At 36.6% G+C, this 19,579-nt stretch overlaps 1 protein-coding gene across 1 annotated transcript in view; it reads left to right on the top strand.

Annotated features, from left to right (window-relative positions):
• SDHAF3 (succinate dehydrogenase complex assembly factor 3) overlaps window positions 1-16,226 on the top strand; it is a 38,736-nt gene extending 22,510 nt beyond the window's left edge. The window contains exon 2 of the mRNA XM_036429353.2: window positions 15,687-16,226. Within this exon, the coding sequence (XP_036285246.1) occupies window positions 15,687-15,890 (204 nt within the window). The 3' untranslated portion in view covers window positions 15,891-16,226. The remainder of the gene's footprint in view (window positions 1-15,686) is intronic.
• The last annotated feature ends 3,353 nt before the right edge of the window (window positions 16,227-19,579 follow it).

Here is a 19,579-nt window from a genome sequence, read left to right as displayed (position 1 = left end):
TGTGCCCCGAACAGGAATTAAGCCAGTTACCTCTTGGTTCATGGGTTGACCACTGATTAACCCCAGCCTGGTCATTGTGTTTTTAATTTGCATTTCCCTAATGAGTAGTGATGTTGAGCATCTTTTCATGTTATTGGCTATTTGTATGTCCTCTTTGGAGAAGTGTCTATTCAGATCCTCTGCCCATATTTTAATTGTATGTTTGTTTGTTTTTTGGTGTTAAGTTGTATGAGTTCCTCATATATTTTAGCTATTAATCCCTTATCAGATGTTTTATTGGCAAATATTTTCTACCATGCAGTGGATTGTCTTTTCATTTTGTTGTTAGTTTCTTTCAAGATGCAAAAGCTTTTTAGTTTGATATAGTTTCTCATTTGTTTATTTTTCTTTTGTTTCCCTTGACTGAGGAGATGTGGTTTTTTAAACACATTATTTGGGGCCTCAAGAAACTTTAAGATGCAGCAGAAGAGTAAGAAAACTACAGATATGATATAAGGCACTTGTATTTGTCAAGTATTAGGAGTATAACTACTGTGGACCAGTAGTTCTATTGCTAGCTTTACCCAGTGGCCAAATAAGTTTCTATTGAATAAGTACAAAAAACGTTTTACATAAATGTTAAAGGCATGCTTTAAAATTAAATACCCATTGCATTTTAAAGTTATTTATTATATGTTCTTACAAGCTATTATCTTTTTAAAGTATGATACTTTGTAAACACTGTGCAATATGAAGTGAGAAATCTTGTGATCCGTCCACAATGTGTTAAGGAAAAATAAGTTATAAAAGTGGAAGTTCAGAGTGATATCTTGAAAAAGAAATTATTAGAAAGGAATTGTATTTTATTGGCAGATGTTAGGTGACTTAACTAAAGATATTTCACTTTTTGTAAAAAAATCTTATTCTTTCCTCATATTTTTAAAAAAGCTTCCAAAATTGAAATATATATTTTTTAACATCTCACCATCTGAAAATGTACTTTTGGATTTTTGTGTACAAGAATCCAAGATATTTTAGGTATTAAGTATATTTTTATTGATTTCAGAGAAAATGGAAAAGGGAAAGATAGAAACATCACTGATGAGAGAAAGTCATTGATTGGCTGCCTCTTGAACACCCCATACTGGGCACTGAGCCCACAACTGGGGCATGTGTCCTGACTAGGAACCAAACAGATATCTTTTGGTTGATAGGTCCATGCTCAACCAGTGAGTTACCCTGGCCGGGCTGGTGAGCATCTTTTCATGTGCTTACTTACCATCTGTACGTGTTTGGTGAAATGTCTATTCATGCCTTTTGCATATTTTCTAATTAGATTATTTTTTTTTCTGTTGAGTTTTGAGCGTTCTTTATATATTCTAGATACTGGTTTATTTATTTGTAAGATGTGGTTTACATATATTTCTCCTAGTCTGTAATTTGTTTTTCATACCTTTAACAAGATCTTTTTCAGAGTAAAGCAAAAATTTCCTTATTTTTAAATAAAAATCCTAAATAGAAATTCTTATCTTTTCTTCCTTTGCTCCAGTGGATTGCCTTGCTGTAATTCATATATCCCCAAGGTACTCACATCTGACACTAGAGAGTAAGACTAGAAAACAAAAAGAATTTCAAAGATTTTTTTCCTGCCTCCCTAAATTGATCTTTCCTATAGTCTCGACTTCTTTAAGTGATTATTCCTTTTTACAAGGTACCCTTGTTATGACAATTACCTTTATTTTTATTTTTTATTGTTTGAAGTATTACAAATAGAGGTACATATGTTTCTCCCCCTCCTCCCCCCTCCTTAGCCTCCCCCTGGCCTCTCCTACCCCCCAGTACATGCCCTCACCTGCCCCCCCTCCAGTGTCTTGTATCCATTGGTTATGCTTATATGCATGCATACAGGTCCTTCGGTTGATCTCTTACAGCCACCCCACCCCCAACCTCCCCTGCCTTCCTGCTGTAGTTTGGCAGTCTGTTCAATGCTTCTTTGCCTCTGTATTTATTCCCCCCCCTCCCCCATTTATTTCCTTTAAAAAAATCTTGCCTCTGCAGACTAGAAATGAGCATATAATAACAAAAAATGTTTGAATCCCAATTTCAGTGTTCAACAGTTTTGAGTCCCTGTTTCAATGTCAAACAATTTCTTATGAGTACATGTCAGCAATGATATCTGGATGGTGGGCACATGATGGCAATGCAGGTCTGGCTCTCTCTGGTTTTGTTCTAGGCAACCTGTAGCAACGCACAGCTGCTGACTGCTAGCATGGCAAGGCATAGTCAGTGTCTTTCATCTCTGGGCTGTTTCTCCTCTTGTCTTTGTGGTTGGAGCAGACCTGTCAATTCCTCTCTGTTGCTCGAATCCACCTGGTCTTGGAGTTGTTTTCTGAAAATATACAAACATATTCTCAACCAAAAGTTGTTAAAGGAATCTTTTCTATATAATTGATTTGGGATCCTTTTTATTTTTGCCCAAACTATTTTCCTTTGTGTTAGACACCATGTGCGTTTTTCATGGGTGTATTGCTGTTAGCATTACAAATGAAAATGAATTTGGACAATTCCCTTTTATTTCCTGACTAGAGGCCCAGTGCACAAAATTTGTACGGGAGGAGGTGGGGTTCCCTCAGCCCAGCCTGCACCCTCTCCATTCTGAGACCCCTCAAAGAATGTCCGACTGCTCATTTTGTGAAACTATTGTTAATTTTTTTTTTGTCTAAAAATATCCAAGATGAATTCAGGTTTAGGGTTTCGGTTATGTCAGGTAAACTTAACAATTGCATGTTTTTCCATTTGTCACTTTGCCTTCCCATTGTTTCAAATGATTTTTTTTTTTTTTTATTTTTTTATTCAGATCTATTCTCTTGTCACAGATTCCTCATCGGCAGCATTATAATTGAGGAGAAAAATTGCATGGTATTGAATACAATTTGAATAGCTTAACAGTAATCTATAGTTATTTACCCAGTTAATATTCCCAGATGTTAATGCTAAAACTCTGACTTAGATGAAATTTTTCTTATAAGATAGATGTATTCTATAGAAATCTAAGCCATTGCTTGATTACTTATCTTAAAAATTTAAGACAAGTTAAATTTGAGTACATGTGATTTCACTCACCTAATGATTTGAATTATGAAATGTAACATTTTCAGTTAAATTTATTTTTGAAATTTGGTGTTAAGTAACACACATACTGGTGCCAATTTCTTTGCAGCTCTTAAAAAATACTGTATAGTCTGTGGGACTCTACTTCATAATTAGCTGCTATTGGTTGGAACTGGAAGAAGGAATGATTACAATAGCAGTATTTCTTCTCCAAATAACTTCTTGAAATATCCTATCTAATAAAAGCGTAATATGCAAATTGACCGTCACTCCAAGATATAAGATGGCTGCCCCCAAGTGGACCCAAGATGGCCACCACAAGATGGCCAGCAGGGGAGGGCAAATGGGGGAAACCAGTTGGGGGGGACCAGGCCTGCAGGGGAGGGCAGTTAGGGGTGACTGGGCCAGCAGGAGAGGGCAGTTAGTAGTAATCGGGCTGGCTGGGGAGCAATTGGGCGTCAATCAGGCTGACGGAAGTGGTTAGGGGGTGATCAGGCTGGTAGGCAGAAGCAGTTAGGGGCAATCAGACAGAGGCAGGTGAGTGGTTGAGAGCCAGCAGTCCTGGATTGTGAGAGGGATGTCTGACTGCCCATTTAGGCCTGATCCCACTGGGCCTAAATGGGCGGTCAGACATCCCTCCAGGGGTCCCAGATTGGAGAGGGTGTAGGCTGGGCTGAGATACACCCCCATCCCCAATGAATTTCATGCACCTGGCCTCTAGTATTTATATATTTACATACACATTGAACAGGCTACATTTGTATTTTTATTTTTAATGTTTTTAGTGACAATATAAAGAAAATATATTTCCCGAGAGTCTAATTGAACAGTAAAAAAGTCATTTTTCTTTAAGTATTTTATAGCAAAATAGCATACCTATTTTATAGGTTCCTTCAAATCTAGGTCTATATTATTTATATAATGCCAACTGCCATAACAGATAGTCCCAAAGTGTCAGTGGCTTAATATATAAATTTATGTCTTGCTCTTGAAACGTGTGTAGATGTCCTGTTCAGGCAGTGATACTGGAAACTAAACTCTTTCAATATTGTATCTATGTCCCATGTGTGTGATCTTCTAAATACCCAGAAATATGTGGGTTCTTTTCAAAACTCTAACTACCCAAAGCATCTCATTTACCAGCCTTTTCTTCCAAGTGTATTGGTTAGCCTGTTGTTTGTCTGAACTGCCATCCCTTGTCCTAGGCATCTGTGACTTGTACATGTGCCTTACATGTCTTTGAAAAATGACTCCAGGTGCCCCTCAGCCCCCCAGCATTGGAGAGTTCATAGTCCATGAGATAAAGGTAAGCCCTTTGAGCTACTCCTCCAGGAAGTCACCAAACAGGTCACAAAAAAATCTTAAATTCTTTGAGAGTAAGATCTGTTATATTCCCTCTGATATTGGGTGCCTGTACTGGGAACGTGAGTTGCTATCTTTAAAACCACTGCCCACCTGGAGGGCTTTCTGACAGGATCAGAGAGTTAAAATACCACGGAGCTCTCCGACTGAGACAGCTCTTTTTTCTTGACTAGATGTTTCCCAAGTTGCTGCCAGCTTCCTATTGGTGCCCAGAGTTCTGAAAAAGTTGGTTTTGCCAGTGCATTTGTGGAAAGTTGAACCATTGGAGTTCTCTATTTCACTGTTTTTGCCAACATCTGGGTCTAAGACTGTTAATGTTCGAGAATGATTTTATCCTGAGGACACTGGGGAAGGAGAGTGATAACGACAAGGATATTTACCCATTGGGTACTAATGGAAAGTATCCAAATGGAGCTGCACTGTAGGCAGTTGGAAATATGGGCCTGCACTGAAAGGCAGAGGTGTCATGGTTTGAGACCAGGTTTAAGATTTGGTAATGTTGAATCTCTGGAATTTAGAAGTAAATTTTAGAAAGAATAGCAAAGGGCTGCTGAGGTGTAGGTTTGAGGAATAGCCTACAGATATTGTGTAAAAAGAAACCTGTGAAGTTAGGGCAATATAACTTTTTTCTTTTTCTAATGGGAAAATTATTTTTGGAATTTGATGTTAAGGAACATATCTGATGCCAATTTCTTTGTCAGCTCTTAAAAAATACTGTGTAGTCTGTGGGACTCACACTTACTTCACAATTAGCTGCTATTGGTTGGAATTGGAAGAAGGAATGATTACAATAGCTGTGTTTCTCTGCTTAGTTTTTATCAGAAAATCACTAATTTGTACTGAAAGAAATACAGAGTTGGATACTTAGTGTCTTCTTTATTTTCTTTATTTTCTGTTACCTTTTTTTTTTTCACTTTGCCAATTCTCTCCCCTCCCCAAATTCATGTAGCTCATTTCTAGTTTCCATTAAACTAGAGCCAGTGATTTTCCGTCTTTTTCATCTTATGGCACATAAACTACTAAATTATGCAGCACACCAGAAATTATATTTTTTGCCAATCTGACAAAAAAAAGTGTATAAATTTGATAAATTTACCCTGAACGGCAATTGTTGTGTTGGCCATTATAAATTTTTTTTTGACAATCCAAGGGAAAAGAGGTCAGTGCCCCTGACTAGTGATGCACTTTTGTGTTTTTTTTTTAAAGAATATATTTTTTAAAGAATATATTTTATTAATATTTTACAGAGATGAAGGGAGAAGTATAGTTAGAAACATCGATCAGCTGCCTTCTGCACACCCCCTACTGGTACATGCCAAAGTATAGCCCTTGACCAGAATCGAACCTGGGACCCTTCAGTGGGTAGGCCGATGCTCTGTCCACCACGCCAAACCGGTTAGGGCAGAGATGCATGTTTTAAAAATTCTTGGAGCACACTAGTGTGGCATACCAGTTGAAAATCACTGAACTAGAGCTTTAATCTGCCGAATCAACTTAGACAATAATTTCTTCTTCTCACTCTTTTTTCCCTTCCAGTCTTTGTCTCTTTTTTACCATTGTTTATTACAGGCCTGCAGGCATTTGTGAAAAGTCAATGAAATGAAATTTATAAAAAATTCTGATGTACCTTGCCAATTTCCAGGATGAAATACCAGAGGCTTTAATTATTGGGAACTGCCAAAAAATCCCATTAAATTAAAAAAATATATAGTTTATAAATATAATATAGACTGAATCATAACCTCTTAGGAATTTCAAAATAATTTCTCTAGTGACTTACAAGTTACTTTAAAAATCAATTGATAATTAGACTGGAAAAGAAAGGATATGTTCATGAAAGTTTTAATTGCTCCCTAAGTGTATTTTACCAAAGTTTTAACACTTTTTTTTTTTTTTAATTGGAAAAGGAAGGCACTATACTATTTATAGGCTGTGTTATTGAAAGTAGAAACACCAAAAGCATTTCTCCAGGAATATTGGTTTAAATCATGTTAATAATTTGTCTGTCTACTAATGAAATATAGAGACTTTGAGGAAATTCTATTGAGTTGGATATTCAATTTTGTGAACATGTATTCTTTAAAACATTCCTGTCCTATTATTGTATGAGGACATAGTATAAAACATATTACCTGTATGCGATGGAGCTTAGTATGTATATGCCTTGAAAGCTGGTCTCATAAGGCTAGGACAGTGTTTGGCAAACCGCGGCGTGAGCCACATGCAGCTCTTTGGCTAACATCTGGCTCTAAGGTGGAGCAGGTACGGTGGTGCCAGGCCACAGTGGGGTGTCAGGAAGGGCTGTGAGGCTGGGGGCCGATCCCCACAGGCCACCCACTTGTGCACAAATTCGTGCAGCGGGCCTCTAGTTTTAACATAATGAGTAAAGATTTTGAGGAAAGTAACCCTTTTACACCATCTGAATATGTTAATATTTTTGTTTTAGTTTTTGAAATGTAAGCTATAGCAAAGTTGAATAAAATTACATAAAATCTTGCAAAGACATGAATCTTTGTAGTCACTTTAATTTTATATTGATAATTTTTTTAAGAAACTAACTATAAATTATGATTACTACATTGAAGTAAAACTCCATTTAACTATATTGCTTTCTTTTCCAACATACATCCAGATGATTTTAGTAATGTCCCAGGGTTAGTGTTAGCTTTTTATTTTTACAATGGGAATTAATTTTTTGCAAATATTTACTGATGTGAAGTATATAACAGACATTGTGTCATTAAAATATTTGTGTTTTATTTGAATCCTTTATTCAATCTTAAGTTGCCTTTCTGGGCTATTACAGAGTTATTTAATCTTAAAAATAATGGGTTTGTTTTATTGGCATTTATAGTCGTGCTACAGAACACATTCTATGGCTTTTTTTTTTTTTTTTTTTTTTTTTTTTTTTTTTTTTTTTTTTTTTTTTTGGCTGTAAGAATTGAGATGAGACAAAGCAGTTAAAAGTATGTGATATTGTCAGTACACCCAATTTTTTATGTTATAGTAGTTGCTCCTGTTACAGTTTTTATTTGGTGAAAAGGACTCTGGGCATTCTTTCCATATTATTTTTCATTGAACACTTAAAATATTTCAAATTTAGCCCTAGCTGGTTTGGTTCAGTGAATAAAGCAGCTGCCTGCGGACTAAAGGGTCCCAGGTTTGATTTCAATCAAGGGCACATGCCTGGGTTGCGGGCTCAATCCCCAGTGGAGAGATTGCAGAAGGCAGCCAGTCAATCTCTTTTATCATTGATGTCTCTCTCCCTCTCTGAAATCAATAAAAATATATTTTAAGAATATATTTCAAATTTATTATTAAACACCTCTTAGTTCCTGGATATTAGAAGGCTGAATAAAGAGCAGTGTTTAGAATAATTGTCCCCTTCTCCCTAGGTAGTTACGTTAAGCAGAACTGATCTTCTGCATGGGCTGAGCACTTACATACATGCTTGTCTGGAAATTGACAGGATGTACCCTTTGTGAAGGAAGAAGTTGGGAAAGATACTGTCTAACCATAATAATAGTGGCTCTCAAACTTCTGGGGACCTCAGACTCATCTGGAGGGCTTCTCAAAACACAATAGTTTGATTCTGAGATCAACCTGAGAATTAGCATATTTAACAAGTTCTCATATGCTGGCTATTTTCTATTTTAGAGACTTAACACATTGCAGATGGATCACGAGAATTCTTGCTTCATATTACAGTGTTTTACAAAGTATCATACTTTACATGTTCTTACAAGCTAATGACTTTTTAATTAATAACTTCAAAATGCAATGGATATTTCACTTTAAAGTGTGCCTTTAAAATTTATATAAAACTTTTTTTGGTACTCGTTCAGTAGAAACTTATCTGGCCACTGGGTAAAGCTAGCAATAAAACTACTGGTCTGCAGTGTGTTAACAGAGATAAGGCTGACAGGAAACTCAGAAGGAAGACTTCACTTTAGGAAATACAGGCAGATGAGAAATCTGAGAAGCAATTAGGGAATAAGGTCTAGTTCAGGAACACCTGCACTATCTGCCAGAACAGTCATTAAACATCCTTTATTTTTTTCTAAGTTTTAAGTTTGTTATTCACTCTTGAAACCATGTAAACATTTACATTAAAAAGTCATCATCCTATCACATTCTTCCTCATTCCTGCATTCGTGTTTTCCAAAGACAGTCACTTTTAATTCTTCAGTCTTAAATCACATGATCAGATGTTCAGCTATTAGATCTTTCTCACACACAAAATGCCTTTTTAATAGATGAATATTACCTATAAAGCAAAATAATCCTGTAAGCATCTAGTTAAAGTACAGAAAAGGGAAAGCATTACAATTTCTAATATGCAGATAAATGAGAAAAATCACTTTGATATAGTATTAATAAAATATTGATTTTGACCTTATCCAATTTTGTCTATTTTTTTTAATGAATCTCAAAATATAAAGGTTTTTTTTATAGCTGCAGTTTCAATCTTCCTTAAATAAACAAGGCATGTATCCCTTTACTGGTACTTTGTGTGTGTCTCATGTAGGTATTATAGGTAAGTGTAGTTGACATACAATATTATTAGTACAACATACTGGTTAGATATTTATATACTATATAATATGATTACATGGGAAGTCTAGTAAACATCTGTCACCAAAGTTATTGTGATATTGGCGGTGTTCCGTATGCTATGCTTTATATCCCTGTGACTTATTTATAACTAAGTTTGTGCTTCTTAATCCCCTTCATTTTTTTTGCCTATTCTCCCACCACCCAGCCCTCTGGCAACCATCAGTTTATTCTCTATCTTTGAGTCTGTTTAGTTTTTTAGATCCACATGTAAGTGGCATGATAAAATATTTGCCCTTCTCTGATATATTTCACTAACACAATATCCTATAGATCAATCCATGTTGTCCCAAATGGCAGGAGTTTATTCTTTTTCGTGGCTGAGTGGTATTTTGTGTGTGTGCACAGGGGTAGGTAAAAGTAGGTTTACAGTTGTTTGCATGGAAAATAATGCAATAATAATATTTAAGAATAAGTTGTTTCATGTTCTCACAACTGTAAAACTATTTTTGCCCAATGCTTATACACACACCACTTTTTCTTTAAATATTCATCTATCTGTGGACACCTAGGTTGTTTCTCATCATGGCTATTGGAAGTAATACTGCGGTGAACATAGGCATGAATACATCTTTTTGAATTAGTGTTTTGTTTTCTTCAAATTCCCAGAAGTCAAATTGTTGGGTCCTTCTTTGTCCCCCGTTATAACCTTAGTTTTATTTTGTCTGGCATAAGTATCGCTATCCTAGCCTTTTATGTTCGTTTCCATTTTCATGAATTATTTTTCCATCCCTTTACCGGTACTTTGTGTCTCATGAAGCATTATAGGTGAGGGTCTTGTTTTTTAATCCATTCAGCCACCCTCAGTCTTAAATGGAACACTTATTCCAATAACATTTAAAATAATTACTAATACATATATATTTATTGCCATTTTAATTATTTTTATACTAGCTATAAAAGTGGTTGGTCTACTACCTTTATTATATGTTTGCCTTTATTGGTGACTTTTTTTCCTTATATTTTCTTATTGCTAGTTTTGGCATTTCCTTAACATTTTTTGTATGCCAATTTAGTGATGATGAACTCCTTTGGTTTTTTGCTTGTCTGGGAAATTCTTGATTTCTCCTTCAAGTCTGAGTGATATCCTTGAGGGGAGAGTAGTTTGGTTGCAGTTTTGTTTTTGTTTTTCTTTTCATTGTGTTGAGTATATTGTGCCACTCCCTTCTGGCCTACAAAGTTTCTGTTGAAAAATCAGCTGATAGTCTTGTGGGCTTCCTTTTGTATGTAACTAATATTTTTTCTTTGGCTGCTTTTAAGATTCTAACATTTTAATCCTATAATACATCATCTGTATTTTGCATTGTGTACTTATCACCCAAAATCTAGTCTCCTTTCGTCACCATATATTTGACCCCCTTAACCTTCTTCATCCTCCGTCCCCCTCTGATAACCACCATACTGTTAGTCTGTCTGAATTTTTGTTTGTTCATTTGTTTTCTGTTTTATATCCCACATGAGTTGTATCATATGGTTCTTATCCTTTTACTTAACATGACACTATTTTTTTAGCCTTTTCTGATATCCCAATTAAATGGAAATCTCATAGATACATTTATTGTTGGAAGTATTTCATATGTCTGTCTCCTATTTCTGGCTTACTGTATTGGGCAGAGGAACCTAGGGAATCTGATTCCAGAGAGGGCCAGCTTCATGGCCACCTGAGAAATACGCTTACTGGTGACACTAGTGTTACTTTGTATTGTTTTCTGTGAATCATTGTGACGCATTGGGGCTAGCAAATGGCATAGGTTATTTTTAATGTTTTTTGTATGCTATAAAAATGGAAAATCTATCATCAGTGACTTGAAAATCACAAAACTGCGTCAGAAAGAGCCAATATAAGTCAAATTTATTATTGCCAACATAGGTTCTTTTCTGTAATATGATATTCTGTATTAATGACATGAGCAGCTGTACTTCAAATCCCCACAGAGTCTTTGAATTTAGTTTTTGTAATTCAGGTAGCTTTCAGGTTTTTATGGGGAGGGGGGTTGTTCCTTGAGGAGGCATGGCATTTTTAATCAGTTCTCTAGGGAAAGCTTGATTAAATGCTCCAATTAAGTTTGTTGGTTCATTGTTGCTAATAAAATCTTATAATTGTAGAAAAAAGGTAACTTTCTTCTAGATATAGTTGTTGCCATTCTGTTTGGGAGTTTATATTGAAAGGAGTGCAAATAATTTGCTGAAACTGAAGAATTACTGTCATTTTATTTTTCTAGGAAATTAGGCATATATGGTGCTGCTATACCCATGTCTTGTAAGGGAATTTATAATTTTCACTTTTGCAGGAACAGGTTTGGCTGAAAACCATCATCCTCTTGGGCTCCTCCTTGGGCCCCCCCCCTGCCCCCACAGAACTGACCTTCGTCTGGGGCATCCTGACAGCGGGCCGGCGCCTGAGGGCTGCGGTGTGCCTAACGAACCTGGGCTGCCTCTTAAATTCACTTTTAATAGATTTTCAGATAATTCCTACTGATATATTAATAGTTTCAAGTTCCTTGAGTCTTTCAACTCCAATATGCTTGTTAAATGCATTCATTGAAGTTATTTTGTATTTTTAAGTTCCAGATACTGAATTTTAGAATTCTAGAACTTTCATTTGGTTCTCTCAGTTTCTTATTTTCTGGTGAACTTTCTCTATGCATTCATTTTCTTTTACACATTGAACATATTTATAGTAGCTGTTTTAAAATTTCTGTTCTTGCTAATTTTAATGCATTGCCTTTCTCTTTACTGTTTCTTCATGTTTATAGTAATTTTGGATCCCCTCCCCAGACACTGTAAATGATACTATGATTTTCCAAAGTGTATTGATTTTATTTTGTTTTTATCAAGGTGTTAGCTTAACAGAACTTATATTCCAAATTCTGTATCCCCTTTGATATGAAGCAGCTGAAATATCTGTTGTTATTTTTACCTTAGCTGGGCTGTTGAAGTCTGTCCTGAGCCATGCCTTGTTAAGCGGTTAAACAAAGATTTTTTTGGGAGAGATAGTTTGCATAATCTGGGGTTCCCCTTTTGTAGCTCCTTTACCCCGATATTTCTTCTTCTCACTTTCCAATTGCTATGGTTATCCCACACTGTCCTCTGATTCATCAGTCACACTGAGAACCCCCTAAGACAAAAGCCATAAAAATAGGAATCTTATCAGTGTCTCTGCCATTCTCTGAAGAGTCAACTCCTTTCTACTTTTTGTTTGACTTCAGTGGTTCTCCAGTGCCTTGGGTTGTTTTGCTTATATTTTGTCTAGAATTTATACCACAAACTCTTTTGTACCAAACAAACAGTGCTCATTAAGAAATAAATCCTCATTGTCCCTGGTAACCTCCATTTACTTATAAGTGGAATCCTATAATATTCTTTTTTGTCTGGTTTATGACCCTTAGCAAGATGTTTAAGGTTCATCCATGTTATAGAATGTATCAAACTTCATTCCTTTTTAAGGGTGAATAATATTCAATTTTAATTTCTACCATATCATATATCCATTCTTTCATCTGTTGATGAACAATTGGGTTCCATATAATGCTGTTACCAACATGGGTATACATACAACCATATGTTTGAGTTCCTGCTTTCATTTATTTTGGGTATTACCTATAAAGAAATTGCTGGGTCAATCATATGTTAATTCTTTAACACATTAAGTGTCAAGCCTGTTTTGTCTTCCTTTCTAATCCGATTTCACCGATATGCTGGCAGCACTGGTGACTGACATGGCACTTTACGTGTTAACTTTGAGGAACTGCCAAACTTGTGCTGCAGAGTGTCTATATACCACTTTATATTCCCACCAGCAATGTATAATGGTTTCAATTTCTTCAAAATCTCCAACACATTATTATTATAGGCATCATAGTGGGTATATGGTATCTCATTGTGATTTTGATTTGCATTTCCCTAACAATGTTGAGTATCTTTTTACTTGCATATCTTCTTTGAAGAAATTTTTATTCAAGTAATTTGCCCATTTAAAAATTGAGTTATTTGTCTTTTTGTTGAGTTGTAGGCGTTCTTTATATATTGTTGGTATATATAAAGAACTCCTTGTTAGATACATAGTTTGCAAATACTTTTTTCCCCATTCTGTAGTTTGTCTTTTCACTTTCTTAATAGTGTCCTCTAATACACAAAAGTTTTCCATTTTGAAGAATTCCAGTTTATTATTTGTTACTCATTGAGTGTCATATCTAAGAATCTAGTGCCTAACCCTGGGTGCTGAAGATTTACTTGTATTTTATGGCTTTTAGCTCTTATCATCCATTTTGTTTGTGGGGATCCAGCTTCACTCTTTGCATGTTGAGATTCAGTTTTCCTAGCAGTGTCTGTTGGAGTCTGAGTTTTACCTCATCAAGTTTAATTGACACCCTTGACGAAAATCTGTTAGTCTATATATATATCTCCTAAAGCCTGTACCTAAAGGCTTTGATTACTTACTGTAGCTATATATATCTATATATGTCTCTCCTAACGCACATGATGAACAGGCTTTGATTACTTACTGTAGTTTTGTGGTAAGTTTTGAAATTAGGAACTGTGAATACTTGAACTTTGTTCTTTTTCAAAATTGTTTTAACTATTTAAAGCTTCTCATTTCCATATGAATATTGGTTTTTCTATTTCTACAGAATAACTTCATAAAACCTGTTTTTTGGATTCTGTTTGCTTTGGAGATTCAGCCATGTTCATACATAGATATTTAGTCCTTTACTATAATGAAGTATCTGAGTAAACCTCAGTGTAATTGTCCTTTCTCCTATTGAAGTACAATTAGATAGTTTCCAATTTTTTACTTTAACAAGCAATGCCACAATAAATATTCTGTGCGTGCTACTTGTTTATACCTATGAAAGTTTCTTTGGGACAGTAGTTTTTAGCTGGGATCATTTGGCAATGTTTGGGGATATTTTGGATGATCAAGACTGAGGGGAAGGGTGCTACTGGCATCTAGTGGATAGAGACCAGAAATGCTGTTAGTAAGCATCCTGTAATACAAGAATTAACTTCCCTCTGTCCCCACTATAAAGCATTATCAAAATGGTCAGGAGTGCCAAAGTTGAAAAACACTGCTAAGGTGTTTGCAGTTTTTTGTTATTATATCAAATGGATTTCTAGAAAACATGAAGAAAATATTATTTCCAATACAAGTAAAGATTTAGAATGTAGCCAAAGAAATCCAAGAATGTATGCACCACTATTTTCACTGCAGCATTATTTACAATAGCCAAGATTTGGAAGCAGGCTAGTAACTGAGTGGGCAAAAAAGCCATGGTACATTTACACAATGGAATTCTATTCAGCCATAAAAAAGAACAAAATCTTATTTTTTGTGAGAGCATGGATGGATCTGGAGAACATTATGTTAAGTGAAATAAGCCAATTAGAGAAATACAAGTACCATGTGATTTTACTTATTTGTGGAATCGACTGAACAAAATAAACTCACAAAATGGAGACTAACTCATGGATACAGAGAACAGACTGACAGCTGTCAGAGGGGGTGGGTGAAAAGAGGGAAGGGATTAAGAAAAAAAAAAGACTCATGGACACAGACAACAGTATGGTGATCGCCAGAGGGAGGAAGTAGAAAAGGATAAAGGGGATAAATGGAGATAGAAGGAGACTAGATTTGGGATGGTGTGAAATCTATAAATATAAACAATTTCATGACTGGTGTGATTTCTCTTTTCCATGCTTGGATTTAGTATGCATTGCTGAAAAGTGGTTATTTCCTTCCATGTTCAAAGCCACGTGGTGATGAAATTAAAAATAATTACAATCTCCCTCTGCACCCCCAAAAGGAAATATCTAGAATTAATGTTTCTTTGGAATAAACTGGCAGTTATAAGCAATTTAATTCTCTTAAGCAACATAGGTAGCAAAGTTAACAAATTAATTCACTTCACATCATCTTTAACTTCATGAACTGAAATACAGTAATACTTCCAGCCTGATTGAAAAATTAATTGTAAAGTGAGAATCTGTTTCAAAGTGTCACTTGTGTATGATGATGATAGTTGGAATATTAGGCTGAAGATGGTGATTGAAAGAGAAAAATTATAGCATAAAAATAATATAGAATTTTTTTCCTGACAAAATGGTTGTTAAATATAGAAGACTTAAAGGTTTGCAAGAAAAAAAATTTTTTTTTTAAATCTCTAGTGTGATTTAAATTAGTTTTTAAATTGAAGACAGGGATCAACTTAAATTTTGAGATCCACTTTTGGATATATTAAGACCAATGGCTACCCTTTGAAAAATCTAATGAAAACTATGGCTTCAGGACAGTGCCATGCTTGTTTACATACAGTTTTTCACATAATTTTTGGGTGGCTCATACTCATTTCTGAAGCCCATCCACGGACCATTCTCACCCACCCTCAATTGCCCGCTATCCTGCAGTTTTCCAGGTTAAGAACTTCGCTAAAAGCTTATTCAGTCTCTTAAAATACTTGTAATTATTACTGAATAGTAAAGACACAGCATTGTTTGTATGTTTTTCATCAAGGTTAGAAGACTCAGGTAGTTGGAATTAAGTCTTCCAATGTTAAATGAATGAATACAGACCTTATTTTAATTTTATACCTATTGCCTTCATTTTTCTCTCTTTTTACTAGGCATATGCAGCAGTGCTATCACAACAAGCTAATGAAAACAGCCAAAATTCAACTGAAAAGGCATGTTTTGGAGCCGTCCTACCAGAAGAGAAACTTAATGACTTTCGTGATGAACAAATAGGACAGTTGCAGGAACTGATGCAAGAAGCCACTAAACCCAATAGGCAATTTAGTATTTCCGAATCAAACAAACCAAAATGTTAGTCTGTACAATAAAGCTTAACAAAGCATTTCAAGTTCAGGACCCCTTATTTTAATTGTCATTGGTTTTTAAAAATGTATCAAGTTTTTAGGTTTTGAGAGTGCTTGGTGTTAATGAAATATGTATTTTTTTGTTTGGGAATGTTTTTTGTTGTCTGCAGTGAATGGATCAGCTCATCAGTGGACAGAATTTTAGATTATTAAAGTAATTAGCAGCACTTGCTGGATGGGATTTGGTTTTTGAACTAAATAAGGAAGAACCGGTGGAAACTGGACAAACCTTTTGACAACTGTAGAACTGTCAAAAAATTTTGGATATATAAATTTGTTTTTAATGCTGTTCTTGTTCAATCATTAGCCTCCTGGTTTTGTAGTCAACAACAAGGGTTGTTTGCATTTTCTATTTGATCTCTAATTTATTCTCTTGTTAAAAGACCTGGTAGAAGAAATACTAGAGGACCTTTGTAATGTCAATTAGATTCATACGAAAGAAAGTATCGAAATAGAAGAGGCTGGTAAGTTCATCTAGTCTAACCACGTTTTTCAACCTTGTAGGATTTATTTGATCAAGAGATGCATCTTGACTCTCAAGACTAGTGAATTTGAGACACAATGGATTTATTCCAACTAATTTTGTGTTCTGCAAATCTCACACAGAGACAAACAGAAATGCTGGGCTCAATTGGCAATTATGGCTTAAATAAATGTATTGTTGTTAAATAAATTTAAGATTAACTTGTGCTATTTTAGCAAAGAAATAGAGTTCAACGATAGGTACCTGAAATAGTACACCCTTTTCAAGGGTTTCAAATCATCTCAGTGCAAAAACTGATGAGAGCTAAATGTTGAATAATAATTGCTAAGCAACTTTAAAAACAATTAACTATCTGCATAGTAATGACATATCTAGTGAATATTGTCACTCACATTAAATGACTGAAAGGAGAACCAAGCACCAGAGTTGAAGAATAGTAAAATTCTAAATTCAGAGCTCCCTAGGGAAGATGTGGGTGCAGTCCATGGGCTAGCAGAGCTGTTTGCTGTGTTGCCCAAGCTGGAGCTGGTCTATTTGCTGGGCCAGCAGAAACTGCCCTTGGGGGGTACACTGAGACTGGCAGGCAGGCTTGCAGAGGAAGTTGGGGTATTGGGGTTCCACTAGGCAGTCCTGCAGTTTGCAGCCTGGGGAAACAACTTGGGAAATGCAGGCAAGCTAGTGCTGGTGGCAAGCACACACGATTCAGGGCATCAGGGACGAAATTGTAGATGGTGAGACAGTGCCATGGGGTCTGGATGCTCAGTGTCCATGTCAGGAGAGCCATGCTAAGTGGTCATGAGTCTAGGATACAAGCTTGACAAGAGCCTGTACATCCTGGTGTGCTGCTGGAGGGAATCCCACTGGATCTCCTATCACACGTGCCACTGACAGCCAAGCAGCAGGAGCAAGAAATCCCTCTCTTGTAAAAACTCGCAATGACAAAGTAATAACTGGGCTCACCACAAAAGAGATTTAAGTCTCTGTTATCATACAGCTGGTAATGTGGGTTTCTTGGAGAGGAAAGGCAATAACTGATACCAGCATCTACAGCTAATAAAGAATGCTTACAATATGCCAGGCACTGGGATATTTATATGGATTCTCTCATATAAACCTTAACTTCCCTATGATTTGGGATGCTATTATTTTCTGTTATAGATGAATTATCTGAATCTTAGAGAAGTTAAATAACTTCCTTGAGGTCAAGGAGCTGATGCAAGTGCTGGGATGGACCTTTTTAGTTTGTCTAGCACCTGTATCTTAATCACTGCAGCATTGTACTTCCTTCCAAAGGAAAATTGAATTGGTGGAAGTGATAGCTGGATGCCCTGTTGGGTCAACACCTATTGGTTCCATACTCACCAAGTGGCCTTTAGACAGTTGCTTTCCAGTGGTCTTACCCTCTCAGAGGGTCTCACAGGGTCGTCTGAGTCAGTTCCTCATGGATGAGCGCCACATACTGGTCATATGGTAGTCATGCCAACAGATGGGGCCTGCCCCACTCTAGTCCCCTCTGCAGGGAGACATGGAGGTGTGGCAGTGAACTAGATGATAGCAACTCTCCCAAAAGGAGGAGACTAGCAAATTTCCCGAGGTTCTGACATTACACAAATGGCTTTCAAATCTGAAAACTGAGTGTATCTTTCATATTCAGGACCCTGTTTAATAACCACACCAAATACACTATTTTGTTCTTAGGATTTTGGCTTTAGACCTCTACTCACTCCATTCTCTCCCTGTGTGTTCCATCACCTCCCTTGACTGTACCACGTATTTTGATGATTCCCAAATCTCTCTCCAGTGCAAATCTCTTCCTCTTAGGTTTCATACCTCTGATTCTCTCCACAGTTCAAAAGTGAATTCTTTTGATTGCCCTAAATCTGATTACCCTTCAGTCTGGGCTTCTTTTTATGAATTCAGCCACCCAGCTGGTATTATCAAAGACTGAGTATTGGCACTCATCGGTTTGGCTCAGTGGATAGAGCGTCGGCCTGCGGACTGAAGGGTCCCAGGTTCAATTCTGGTCAAGGGCATATACCTTGGTTGTGGGCACATCCCCAGTAGGACATGTGCAGGAGGCAGCTGATTGATGTTTCTAACTATTCTCCCTTCCTCTCTGTGAAAAAATAAATAAAAATAAATAATATATAATTTTTTTTTAAGAGGACTGAGTATTGTCTGTGATGGCTTCCTTTTCCTCACCTTCTAAATTGGGTTCTTGGGTACAATTCTAATGGGGTTCCCCCCAACACACAATTCTCAGATACCAGCAGTGTTCAAAAATTCAACTCAATTCTGACACTATTTACCAGTAGATAATATTATACTCCACATGTTGAGGGTTCAGTCCTACAAGGCTCCCCCACCCCCACATACACACCTCAGATGCCAGCCACAAGCCCAAGCTCTTACTTATGCCACTGACAGGTCCCAGTGACAAGTCCTCCCCTCTTGGAGTTCAATTAGTTTGCTAGAATGGCTCACAGAACTCAGAAAAACCCATGTATCACGAAATCACTTTCTTATTTCAAAGGATATAATTTAGGAATAGCCAGATGAGGCAGGCACAGGGGAAGGGATGTGATGTGCGACAGGGTGTGGAGCTTCTGTACCCTCCCTAGGCTCCTCCTTCCCCCCACCTCTGTATTCACCAACCTGGAAGCTCTCTGAACACCCATCCATAGGTGCTTCTGAAAGTCACCTCAGTCACATGGCAAAAAATCACCTTTATCATTCTAATCCCCTAGGAAATTTAAGAGTTTTGGGAGCTGTGAGTCAGGAACTATGGATTAGACCAAATATCTATTTCTTATAAATCACAATATTGCTCCTCCACATGAGATAAATTCCTTTTCTTACTCAACTTTATGCAATCCATCACCTTTTAACTTTTCAAATTCCGAGGAATAGGATTCTCACTTTCCCTGAAAGAATCCTATATAATAAAAGGCTAATATGCAAATAGACCCAATGGTGGAATGATCAGTCGCTATGATATACACTGACCACCAGGGGCAGATGCTCAATGCAGGAGCTGCCCCCTAGTGGTCAGTGCACTCCCACAGGGGGAGCGCTCCCACCTCCACGGCAGTGCTAAGGATGTCCAACTGCCAACTTAAGCCAACATCTCCCAAGGGCTCTCGGACAACAAGAGGGT

The sequence above is a fragment of the Pipistrellus kuhlii genome, unplaced genomic scaffold (genome assembly GCF_014108245.1).
Source record: "Pipistrellus kuhlii isolate mPipKuh1 unplaced genomic scaffold, mPipKuh1.p scaffold_m20_p_10, whole genome shotgun sequence".
Lineage (NCBI taxonomy): Eukaryota > Metazoa > Chordata > Mammalia > Chiroptera > Vespertilionidae > Pipistrellus > Pipistrellus kuhlii.
The sequence above is the reverse complement of the archived record's forward strand: the minus strand, read 5'-3'. Positions and strand labels throughout refer to the sequence as shown.